This window comes from Takifugu rubripes, chromosome 11 (assembly GCF_901000725.2).
Source record: "Takifugu rubripes chromosome 11, fTakRub1.2, whole genome shotgun sequence".
In the NCBI taxonomy this organism is placed as follows: domain Eukaryota; kingdom Metazoa; phylum Chordata; class Actinopteri; order Tetraodontiformes; family Tetraodontidae; genus Takifugu; species Takifugu rubripes.
The window spans coordinates 11,691,788-11,703,933 of NC_042295.1; the positions used below are offsets into that span (position 1 = coordinate 11,691,788).

The 12,146-nt window shown below is 46.5% G+C and overlaps 2 protein-coding genes across 3 annotated transcripts; one reads left to right on the forward strand and one right to left on the reverse strand.

The window, feature by feature from the left end:
- Positions 1 to 337: 337 nt before the first annotated feature.
- LOC105417078 (uncharacterized) lies at positions 338 to 8,915 on the forward strand. The gene is made up of 14 exons (XM_011608571.2): positions 338 to 510; positions 2,237 to 2,566; positions 3,002 to 3,310; positions 4,288 to 4,569; positions 4,645 to 4,801; positions 5,102 to 5,271; positions 5,366 to 5,635; positions 5,714 to 6,010; positions 6,094 to 6,375; positions 6,461 to 6,623; positions 7,101 to 7,261; positions 7,431 to 7,506; positions 8,460 to 8,487; positions 8,603 to 8,915. Exons 1-14 carry the CDS (start codon positions 450 to 452, stop codon positions 8,747 to 8,749), a joined length of 2,733 nt encoding a protein of 910 aa, XP_011606873.2. The 5' UTR covers positions 338 to 449; the 3' UTR covers positions 8,750 to 8,915.
- On the reverse strand, positions 7,940 to 11,959 carry rrp8 (ribosomal RNA processing 8). Of its 2 annotated transcripts, XM_011608572.2 has the most exons (9): positions 11,781 to 11,959; positions 11,553 to 11,664; positions 10,989 to 11,217; positions 10,053 to 10,899; positions 9,833 to 9,962; positions 9,656 to 9,762; positions 9,477 to 9,573; positions 9,100 to 9,237; positions 7,940 to 8,673 (listed from the first exon to the last, which is right to left on the reverse strand). In XM_011608572.2, exons 2-8 carry the CDS (start codon positions 11,649 to 11,651, stop codon positions 9,124 to 9,126), a joined length of 1,623 nt encoding a protein of 540 aa, XP_011606874.2. In that variant the 5' UTR covers positions 11,652 to 11,664; positions 11,781 to 11,959; the 3' UTR covers positions 7,940 to 8,673; positions 9,100 to 9,123. The 2 variants fall into 2 exon arrangements, with proteins under 2 accessions (XP_011606874.2, XP_029699790.1); XM_029843930.1 differs by lacking the exon at positions 7,940 to 8,673 and having other exon boundaries at positions 8,965 to 9,237.
- Between the last annotated feature and the right edge of the window lie 187 nt (positions 11,960 to 12,146).

Below are 12,146 nucleotides of genomic sequence, written 5' to 3' on the forward strand. Positions count from 1 at the left end.
CTCAAATGCTTATTAGCTTAGCATTGTGCTGTGAGGCATAAAGTGATCTCGGTGCGTTCAGGGACTGAGGAGAAGCTTCCGGAGCCTAATAGACAAAGGTGGACAACGGCGGAGGGACGGGATGGACTGAATACTGCGCACCCAAGTGGTGCGAGCAGGCTGTGTGAAGAAACAGTCGGTAGAAAACTATTTATTCTTTCAGGAAGTGAGAGGGAGAAGAAGGGTGTTTTGAGGTTAAGCTGGGTGGTACACACCCTCTACATCTGAGAGAAACACTGCGTATTGCAGCATAAGTGCTGCCACTGATGCTCATCCACATGCACACGCCCACACACACACACACACACACACACACACTTACACACACACACACACACACACACACACACACACGCATATACCCACATTTCCAGAGCCAGTCCACCAATCTCTCCCTCGGCGGCACCACCATGAGATGCTCTGTGCTGGTGTTTTGGGCTCTGGGGCTCAGTGTTGCTCTCTGCTTGGAGGGTAAGTCTGCAGGATAACGTGCATCAACTATTTATAGATGATTTTACAAGGGCTTGAGCCCTTGTGTAACCCGCCATTTGCACCTGACGGTGCCACTAAGGTTTAAACGAGCTATGAACCAACTGCAAATGCAGACGAGCAACAACGTCTACTGTAGATGTCGGCTGCAACTTTCACTTGAAGACGCAAAGTAAAAACAGTATCATGTTCTTGATGTTTTATTGTCTTAATGCATCCTTTGTTCATCAGCCAGCGATGCACCCTTAAACCACATTAGTTTCTATTCAGTCCTTTAAAGTTTTATATCCTTGACTTCTTCATTTTCTCTTTCTTTGAGGGGGGGGAAACCCTCCGCAGGCTGCATTTATTTATCCACCTCTGCTGTTTGAGGCTCATTTCTGCAGAGTCACCGGGACCACCAAATGGGGTTGAAAGTTAAAATGCTTGAAAAAAAGCTTTTTCAAAAAAACAACTGTATAAGTATTAATTTACCACATCCCCAGACTCAGAGGGAGAGCCTCAGTTTGCTGTGGGTTCCTGCTTGGTTGGCTCCTATCTGATTTCTCTTGCAGCCTTCGCTTTGTTCGCATCCTCGAGTTTCTTCTTAAGGTTACAAACTATAACATTAAATGAATTACGCGCCCAAAAGGCATCATGGAATCCACACAGGGTTTTATTTATCCCTCCTCTCCTCTTTGAACCGTCCACGTTGTTTCCATTTGCTATGATGTACAGCAACATCTCAGCTAATGGTGTTCAGCAGTTGGAGAGTTTTACACTGCAGCCTGTGATGACACACACGCACACACACACACACACACACACACACACACACACACACACACACACACACACACAGTGACATGATGCAATGCAGCAGCACATTGTCATTGATTTACTCTTCATGTAAAAAGGACGATAAATTCTTGGATTAATCTGATCGAACAAACTGTCCTTAAGTGCTCCTTGCCTGTCAGCAGAAACAGGCTGCGCTGGAGGCTGCGCGCCCCCCCCCCTCCCCCTCTGCCTAAAACCTCCACCCCATCAGGGTGCACTCTCGTTCAGGGTGACAGTCGCGATGCAACGTCTGGACGGTTCAATTTCACAGATGGCGCCCACCGCTTCAAATATACGGCAATGCGGCGTGCGCAGGGCCGACGTTCCTGCAGTTTTATCCTCTGGGGACTCTCGGGAGGGATGCCTTTATTTTTGCACATCCATGTTCCCCAGTGGACAAACTCTTGTGACCACCAGCAGGCCACAATTGCATCAGAATTAAACATTCCCATTCAGTAATTCTCTGCATGGACGCCTTTTAACTGGGGTTAAATCGTTTGTACCAGTAACCAAAAGACTTTTCCACCGGCTTTTTATTTATTTATCTTTTGTTGAATGGACCCAACTCAGCATACAAATAAGACAGTGAGCATGACAAACAGCCTGTTAACAATGCAATAGTGAGCGTGCGGAACGGATCATCTGGCTAAAAGCAGGACGAGCTGCAGACTCTTTGTCTTGTTTATTGATCGCATATTGGCACATTCTAATTGTGATGAAACGACTGGAAAACCGATTAGCATCGACTGGGCGACTCGGTGTCATCCATCTTGGGTTGGGAGACAATAGGATGTGTGAAAACATCTTTGATAGGCATCTGTCAGCTCCTCATCCTTACAGGAAGAGGAAGAATCAGGTTCTCATTAGATACTGTTCTGCTGTGTCTCAGGTCTGGAAGAAGATCCCATTTTGGAGATTTCCCGCAATGTCACAGCGGTCCTGGGGGAAGATGCCGTCCTGCTCTGTGTGTACCGGGGCAGCAACGAGATCTTAGGCGCTGAGTGGAGTCGTCAGATCAACTCCAAAGTGAAATCCAAAGGCCTGGCGGGGTTTAAAAACCAGGCCCCTTATGGTCGCAATGGCTTCTCAGAGCCGGGTTCCATGACCAACCTGACAGTGAGGGTCAAGGTGCAAAGTCTGGACGCAGAGGGAGAATACACCTGCGAGTTTGAGTCAGAGGACGAGTATTATTCTGATAATATCTTCCTCAGCGTAGTAGGTAAGGATCTGATGGCTCATGTTTGGATCTTAATTTTTGACACACCACTAACATCTGGAGTTATTTGGGCTTTCAGCACTGTTTGACATCACAATTGGCCATTGAGGGGTGTTTGGGGAATGTAAAAAAAAGAAGTATGTGTATCATTTGGGTCCAGAGTCCCAACTGTGGGTCCAAAAAATGTAAAATCAACAGGGAGAGCACATTTTTCTTCCTCACATTTCCATCAGCTGACATGCAGTAGTTGCCATGGCAGCCGATTGTTTATGCAACTTTAGTGGCAGACTTGGGTTTGGACATCTCTTACGGACACCTGTGATCACAGTGTCGGTTACAGATGGTTTAACCCTTCAGTGGGATCAAGCCAATAAAAGACAGTTTGAAAACAGCTTCTGGCCTAAATCAAACCAGATGAAACTTGCATTTCGCTCCCAGCTCGGCCTGACATCCAGATCCAGCTGACGACAGAGACGATAAACGGTTCCCACTATCAGTCGGTGTCGTGCTCCGCCGTCAGCGGCAGGCCTCCGCCTCAGATCAGCTGGTTGGTCGGAGGCCTCCCCGCTCCAGATTACCCTTTTACTGTCGTTGTGAACGCCACCGCCCACTCGAACGGGACTTCCACCCTGACCAGCACCCTCCGATTCCCCACCCACCTGCAGAATGAGGACAGCGTGACCTGTGCGGTCCGTCACCCAACTTTCGCCGACCCAAAACTCACCACAATGAGGGTGGAAACATACGGTAGGTGTCGGCATTGTTGATCTGTCTCTCAATTCATACTGCAAATACTGGCGATGTCTCGGTGTGTATTTAAGGATTAGCGCCCTTTCAGCCGCCTCAGTGACTCGATCCGCGTCACGCTGCTTTCACCCAGCCAGTGAAGGCCAGTTCACACGCACCTCACACATCATTAGGTCCGGTTCCAACTCAGGACTTCCAGTCACCGATGACTGCTCCACCGGCTGGACTGCAGCTGCTCTAGAATCAACATTTATCATGCCAGATAAAATGTAACTAAAGTGTTAATAATGAGAGGATCAGAGAAAAGAAATACAAACCCAGCACTCGCTTTATGTCAGTGAAGCAAGTGGATTTTCCACCATTAAAGCTGCCAACAATGGCTCACATGACTGCTTGTTTATGTAAAAGTCAAAATATATATATAAAGTGAGACATAATATAGAGTTCTTGGAGTTTTATGGGCCAACTTAACACTTTGAAACTCACATCTTTATTAAAACCTGGGTGTATTTGCAGAAATAAATAAACATCACTGTGTTCACATCCAGACATTTTTTTCAGCATGGAGATTTTTACATAGGGTCAGCTGACTCCTCTTATTCATTAGAAGTTGCCGGCTTCTTCATAACACCCCGGCTTTAATGCATTTGCTAATAGGCTGATCTCTGATTAGTAGCATTAGAGCGCTCTCCGGCTTCGGCTCGAGCGGCAGCAGCTGTGCCAGACATCTGCTCTTAGCCGCAGCCCCGGCCAACAGATGGGACGAGTGATAAGCCCGAGTCAGCACTTTCCAGAAGATCCCAACAGAAGCCCCTCACGACCCGTGTTTAGATAAAATTCAAATCATCCGGTTTTGGCTTCCTATTCGAGGGGGAAAAAAGAGTCATATAGAGCCTCAGTGCGACTTCTGACTTTTGAATTTGCTGGTAAAATCATTAGTCTGTGTGAACGTGTAACATTTCTCTTCCACTCTGCAGCGACACCAAATGTATCCATTAAAGCAGAAATGGTACAGAGAGGAGGAAGTGAGTTCTGGGTGGTCTCCTGCATTTCGTCTGGGGGGAGACCCGACACCAATATCTCGTTGGTGTTGAACGCCGACGGAGAGCCACAGAGAGACGACAAAACAGACTCAGGTGCACAGACGAGCTCCTACTTCCTCCCTGCTGCCGCGTATGAGGGACAGAACATCACGTGCGTCTTTGGCCACCCCAAATTTACACGGCCGGTGTCAAAGGGCACCACTCTGCCGTCTTTTTGTGAGTATCGCAATTCTTTTCTGTTGATTCGAATGAGGTGGGAGATGAAACACAGGTCAATTCTCTGTTTTACAGATGTGTCTGGAGTCCAGTGGTTCAGCTCAGGTTTGGGCAACAGCAGCTCAGAATCGTGGGACTCTGGGTCGATAGAGCTGCGGGAAGGACAGAATGACTTTGCCATCGGCCTGCGGGTCTCCGGTAACGTGCCACGTTACAATCTCAGCTGCAGCAGGTGAGAGAAACGACGTTTTTGTAATTCTGAATTCGTCCCATTTGAGATCAACTGTTGTCTTTTTTAAGGGGGAATAATGCTACAAACCGGCGACAGTGGTGAAATGTTTTTTCCTGTACCTGCAGACTAAAGCACCTTGAACAGGATGTGGTTACACATTCTGTGGCACCTAACCACAGTCTTGCAGATGGCACAGAGGCATTGAGGCACATTTCCTGATCAAAACTGATTTATCTGCCATGACAGAATATCTGTGTTAAGTGTTGGGTAAATTTTGCGTGTCTGTGTGCGTCTGTTTAGAGACGATGGGCTCTTGCCCGCAGGCGTAGAGGTAGTTGGCGGCAGCCTGGCGTTCCGTGGCCAGGTGGGGCTTCAGCACGCCGGCCTGTACAACTGTTTGGTCTCATATCACCACGTTCAAGCCGGGCTGAGGATAAACATCACTGTTAAACCCCGGGCCGTGCAGCTGGGTTAGTGGACCATTTTCAGGATTTCAAGCATCTCACTCCAATGGAAGACTGACATCCAACCCCCCCACCACCTATCTGCCCCATCCCCTCACAGTTCCCCCGGCGGTTGATCTGCAAACTGAAGACGGGGTGATTGAGTGCTCAGCAGCTGACGGCGTCCCCGCAGCCAACATGTCTTGGCTCCTGCCGGAGGGTGTGTCTGCAGTCTCCTGGTTCAATTTCACGTCTCACAATGGAAGCCACACTGTTAAGGGAGTTCTACTCCTCCCTGCCTGCTCGCCGTGGGAGCACGCCGCAACATGCGTGATAAATCATCCTGCGTTTGAGGAGCCCGAGAGCAGAAGCGCGACCCTCCCTGTTTGCTGTGCGTTTAACTAGTCGGGCTGAGATTTTATCTTCTTTTCCCCACTTCCTGTGCTTTAATTCGCCTTTTCTCCCACAGCTCTTCCCAACATCACCCTCGACTCTCTCACTGGGTGGGACAACGGCGAGGAATACACAGAGGTGGCGTGTTCCGTAGACAGCATCGCCCCTGCGGCGGTGGTGTTCTGGCGCGTCGGAAACAGTGGCAGAAGCATCAGTAGTCAAACAGAGATGGAGCTCCGGGCGGACGGTTGGGTGCGGGCCCGGAGTTCTGTGCGCTTCCCGTCTTTGTTGTATTCTGGCCAGAATTTGAGCTGCTCGGTGGAGCATCGGAGCCTGAGGGCACCAGAGAAGAGAACAATACTTGTGGAGCACAGTATGTTTTTCGCTCTCAGTGGGTCACACACCAACTGGCACATCTGCCCGTCCCTTCCCGTCACCTCCTGTTTTCTTTTCCAGGAGCCCTTTTGATGAGTGTGTCCGTAGGGAGGCTTCCGAACTCTCCTCTCTGGATGGCAGTGTGTGACTACAGAGGGCCGAGCATCAGCCTTAACCTTGCTTGGCTCCTGCCTGGAAAGACCGAAAGCCAAACCTCCATGGAACTGGAGCAGGAGGGCCAATTCCTGAAAGCCAGACTGACTTACCAGTTCAGTCTGGCCCTTCAGGAGGGCCAGAACCTCACCTGCGTGTACCGCCATGATCACGGATCCACAGAAAAGACCGTTCACGTCCCGAAATACTGTGAGCATTACAGAAACAATTCCAAATATTACATTTTACACGCGGCCGTGCACGATCAGTCAAAATACCAATGACTCTTCCGTAGACATCACAGCCGTGAGAGTTCAAAACCACACAACTCCTCTGCAAAGCCGCTACAGCGGTGAGACCATCACACACAGACTGACTCTCCAGGAAAATCAGCACCACCAAAGAATTCTTCTCAGAGTGGAAGGCAGCGTGCCAGATTACAATCTCATCTGTAAAAGGTGGCGTGTCCCCGTATTGTCAGCCGCTTACACAGAATTCAATGTCAACCCCATTTAAAAGATCAAATGCACTTACAGTTATGATTTTTTTTTTTTTGGTAAGCCTGAAACGATAAACTCAATCTGTTTAATCCCATGTAGAATTCAAGAGAGAGCAGGAGTGCTCCCGCTGAGCCCCTTTAAAGAAATATTTATGGTTCAGTTTTGAAGATTTGTGTCTTTATCAGAAGCAGAGGGATTTACGATGACGCAGCACGAGCAGACTGTTGAAGTTAGCGCCAGCCAAGAAATACCTAAATCAAAGAGCACAAAGTCAAAACTCATCTCTTTCCATACCTGAATCCAACTTTTTATCAAGATGAGCTCTGACACATGTCCCGCTGCAACGCACAAGCTGCAAAATAAGAGGATTTTGACAAACAGTGAAGTAAAAGTGCAGCATTTCACCGATGATTATTAAATAAATAAACATTTCAGGAGCGATGGCTTGTTCGTCCAAATGGATGGAGACGCGATGGTGTTCCAGCAGGAGGTCACGGAGGAGGATGCGGGCCTTTACACCTGCCAGGCATCCTTTTATCACCACGCAGCAATGGTCTCTTTCCAGGTGGACGTCATGAGCGAGGACAGGCTGCTCGGTGAGGACTCGCTGCTTTGTACTTGACCTTTACGGAGCAAAAGACGGAATATATCGACATTCTGATGCTACCTTCATTTGGCCTAGCTGGCTTCCTATTTGCACGTGTAACTTCTGCCCTCCTGCAGAGCTGTGGCACTTTTTCCACCAGTCTGGTTTTTGCGTTTCAGCACTGTGGACGCTGGTGTGCATCTGTTCAACCTCTGTCATTGTGATCGTGGCCATCGTCACGTGTTGGGCGTGCTGGTGAGTCGAATGGTTTAACCTTATGTACCCTAGAAGTTACGAGAAAAACAGGATGCACGGATCACTAACCCACCTCACCGCTCACAAACAGGAAACCATGTAGCTGAATCAGACAGGTGTGCGTGCCACCATAGTCCCTGCATATAGGTGCTAAAGAGAATTGATCTGCCCCGTCTGCCCTTGAAAATATTAATCCTGCAATATATTATAAAAAGAACAATTAAAGGCAAATATATACAGATTTATAGCTGGCTAAATGTCTCACGACACCTCTGAAATGTGGTCACAGTCAAATATGAACGGCTTAAATATTAGAATATGATATAAATCAGTCATCCAAATAAAATTCTGATGAAAAGACATCAGTTTAATTCAGTTGTTCTTGTTCTGAAGAAATGCGAGTATTTCCAGACAGAAGAATGTCATCAATCCATCATTTTAAAAAAGCCTTTATTTTGAACATCTGTATATCTATAACAAACCAAGAACCACATGCTGGGAGGTGTTCTACCATTGACAGCTACAGGGGCAGATGAGGAATAAACCTGTTTCACATGTTTCAATTTGCATGTTTGAAACGGAGTGAGAGGTAAGATAAACTTAAAACAACTTTTAATCATGCTTCTTTTGGGGAACATGATCAGGTTACGCCGTCCTCTCTGCGACGGTCGCTGCAGACTAATATTTAGGTCAATCACGCAGCAGGGACAGGAAAGCGCGACTTCCCATTTCTAAAGCGAACCCCTTCGACACTGAGGGCACTTTTCTGACTGCAGCTTGCTTTCCAATCTGCGACACCAGACATCACGGATCAATGAGTGCGACTCCGGTCGACACTTGCGTTGTCTCCCGTCTCACGCTCCCAGCCTGATTCAGTGCCGCGGCGCCACCTAGTGGTGATATTTCGCATTGCGTCTCCTAACACCGCATTATTTTTTTGTTTTACTCCACAGCACAGCAAATAAAAGACCACAAAATAAGGTAAGTCAATATTCCAGTCTATTGTTTGGTAGAAATATATTAGTCTATCTCTGATTTGGCACATTTGAGTTCAAGCTCATCCGATCTTCTTTCTTTCCGTGACCTTGGCATCCAGGGTCAGGAGGCTGTGTCACCCTTGACAGCTCTGATGCAGGAGCCTGGGTCTCCTGAGGTGAAGAAGCCAGCCTTTGGAGATGACAGCAAGGAATATGCACAGTTAATCAGTTATTCCATTGTCTTCGAGCACAAGAGTACAGTGTGAGGGTTTCAGTCGGAAGCGCCGTTTTTTTTACGTGTAAAAATTGAAGGGTTTTTAGTCCTTGCTCAGCAGCATTAGTGGTTATTCATACAGACCTTTTGCACTTTTGTATTACTTGAATTTTCCTGTTGCACATGCAGTATTTTCAATAAAAATAACTGATATGAAACATTCGTTGTGACAGTAGATGATCCAGATGAGACGCCTCATTAGCAGACTTTAGTTTAATATTTTGTTATTTAATCAAATTTCTGTCTCTTCATTACACTTTCATTAATCAATAAATGTGGTCAATAAGAACAGTAAAAAAAACAATAACTTCACAAAGTCCAACAAGTCTACAAAGAGCAGACCTGGGCTGTTTCATTACTAGACCATCATCTTTTCTTGTAGACACAAGGTTTGAGCTGCAGCCCGAATTTCTTTAGGTTTTCTGGAGCAGCTGCAGTCTTGACGAACTCAAAGGAGTAGAAGTGTGTGTTCTCCGTGTTCTAAAGTAAAACAAAAAACACGTGACAAACTTGCTTTAGATTGAGGTGAACCTGGTTTCCTGCCCACAGCAACAAACCATCAATTAAATCTGAGAGGAAAATAAGAACGTCAGTAATGTAATGTGCGTAGGCAACATGCCGTTCTTCATTTTACACAATAAAATTATAATTCCATTCTAAAATTACTGTCGATAAACATGGTTAAAGAATTACTGAGGTTTTCTGGCTTTTCGCCTCACCTTGGACACCATCTTGAATCCCAGGTTTGAGAGCGCAGTGATGAAGTTCCGCACGTTGTTGAACCTACTCGCCACTTCGGCGATTTTTAGGAACCCGCTTTAATAAAAAAAACAATAAATGTTCCTGTTAACATTTCATACACAACCTTAATCAGACATACTGGATTTTCTGGTTTTACCCATTCATCAAGACTCTGTTGGCCTCGGCCAGAAAATCGGCCAGGTTGACTCCCATGAGGGAGAGGCAGAACACGGCGATGCCCACGGAGGCGTCGGGCAGCGGCACCTGCACACAGAACACGCGTTAAGCTTCCCCGCCATCGCTGTGACTCCGCAAAAGGACAGGTGGCGCTCACGTTGGCCATGTCGCAGACTGTCACGAGCTCACAGGTGGCCGCCAGGTCAAAGCTGTGCACGCTGTTCTTCACGCTGCGAGCGATCTTGCAGTCGCCGCAGCCGAAGTCCGCCACCACCAGAGAGGAAGGTCTGGAACACAGGATGGAACGTTCAAAAGCCCGACTCATGACGGGGGTCATTAGGCCTGCGATTCTCATCGTTACAGGAAAAGTGTCTCACTTTTGTTGAATGTACGCGATGATGTCATCCACCGGATTGGCGGGCCACCTCTGGACCTGTGCTGTGTACCCTTTGTGGTAGATCCAGAAGGCCTGGGGATCCTGCTTAAACATGCGCTTTGCCTCGCTGCTCGATGTGCTGTACAGAACTTCGTTGATGTAGCGGAAGCGAGCGGACTCCAGACGCTGCTCCATGCGGGACCTGAGGGAGGTAGAGCGATCCTGTTTCAGCTCCTTCTCCTCCTCTGCTAACGCCGTCTCAGCTTTTATCTCCGGCGGACTCTCCTGCTGCTTGGCTTCCTGGCTCTGGAGCATTTTCCGGAGCTTCTCTCTCTTCAGTCTCTGCTTGATGTCCGGCTCGGGTTTCAGCCGTTTCCCTGATAGCTTCTCCTGATCGTCTGCGCTCTCCGTTCTTGGGTTTGATCTGACAGATGAGGCAGCTGAATCTTTTCCAGCCTGGCCGGCTTTCTTTTTCACGCCGTTTTCCTCCTCTTGAACAGTCTGTGTTTTTGTTGGACAGGACGAGTCTGATTTTTTCCTTTTCTGTGATTTAGACTCTTTTTCCTTCCTCTCGAGTGGTTTCTGAGAGATTCTTTCACTGTTGTTGTTTCTGAAAGACTCCGCATTGACCTCTTCCTTGGGCTTGATGTTTTCAGCAGACTCCGCTTTATTTACCCCCATCTCGTGATCCTTTGGTCTGTATTTGTTTTTACATTTCCTCTTGTTCTTCATTTTGCTTTTCCATTCTTTTCTGCTCAGTTTTTCTGTGGTTTGTGGCTTGTTTATGCTCACTTTTACAGTTATTTCTTTGTCCTTTGTAGTAATCTCAGGTGTGTTTTTTTGGACTCCTTGAGGGAAGAAGAGAACAATTGAGCCTATGAGCCCATTTACAGTGTAAAACTTAAATAACATGAAGACAAGCCAGTGAAGTGCTCACCAATGTTACTGCTTTTCTTCTTCTTTGGTGGTATTGTTTCTTCCTTAGGCGTCTCTTGTAATTCTTTTTGCCTTTTCCTTCTTTTCTTCTTTTTCTTAGTTTGTGACGGGGTCACAGCAGAGTTCCCATCACTGTCACTCTCCTGCTGCCGTTCATCACTTTTCCAGTCTGGTACTGATCCCAGAGTCTGCAGGGTCCGCAGCAGGCTCTTCTTTCCAACAACCTTTGACTGTTCAGAAGCAATTATTTCAGATGACAGAATTACATATGTCAATTACATATTGAATGTGCGGCTTAATGGTAAATAAAACCCAAAACATTATTTGAAGTAACCCCTAGAAATGTGTCAGACAGGAAGACAATGTAGTAGCTACACACAGACCAATAATACAATTAAACTAAATCAGCTGATTTTGTTAGCTGTTTTATCAGTGGCCTTTTTTGCAAACAAAACAAAACAAAAACAACATTTATTGGCATGTGTATAGTGTGACTGCAGACATGCTCCCACAGACAAGAAATTTAGACATGCAACAGTTTTATTTTGAAAAGGAATATTGATACCTTGACTTGTTTGATGCTATTCGATTTTAGGTTAGCTTTGACTACAGTCTTGCTCGGGACCTCTACTTCGTCATTCCAGTCTTCATCCTCGTTAAACATGTTTCCTTGATAACTTTAAAGAGTAAACACACATCTGTAATTCAGTACATGATGTGAAAACATCTGAAACACTGACAATGTTTCTATTCCAACTCGCTAACTTTGCTAGCTGGATTTAGCTTTACTCACCGTTCGTATCAGGAGCAGCAAAGTGGATGGATTCACTTGTTGAACTGTTTTTTATGTCAGGATTTAAAGGATTTATGTCAAGTGAATATCTTATTGTACGGAAAAGATAAAGTTAATTTAAGAGCCACGTTGGTTTGTCTCGTGTGCGGCAAGGGTGCAAAACAGAACTACAGGCGCGGGTGGATGACAAAAGCATACCAGAGAATTCTGGGAGATGGAGTCGTTGTGGCTCAAAGGTTAACGATATTTTAGTTGTGAAGGAAGCCAAAAACATCACTAGTGAAGGATTTCATCGAACTAATATGTAGCCTATTCATGATTGTGTGTTTTGGGAGCGTTTCATGGTTATAACCAGTTAGTAAAATA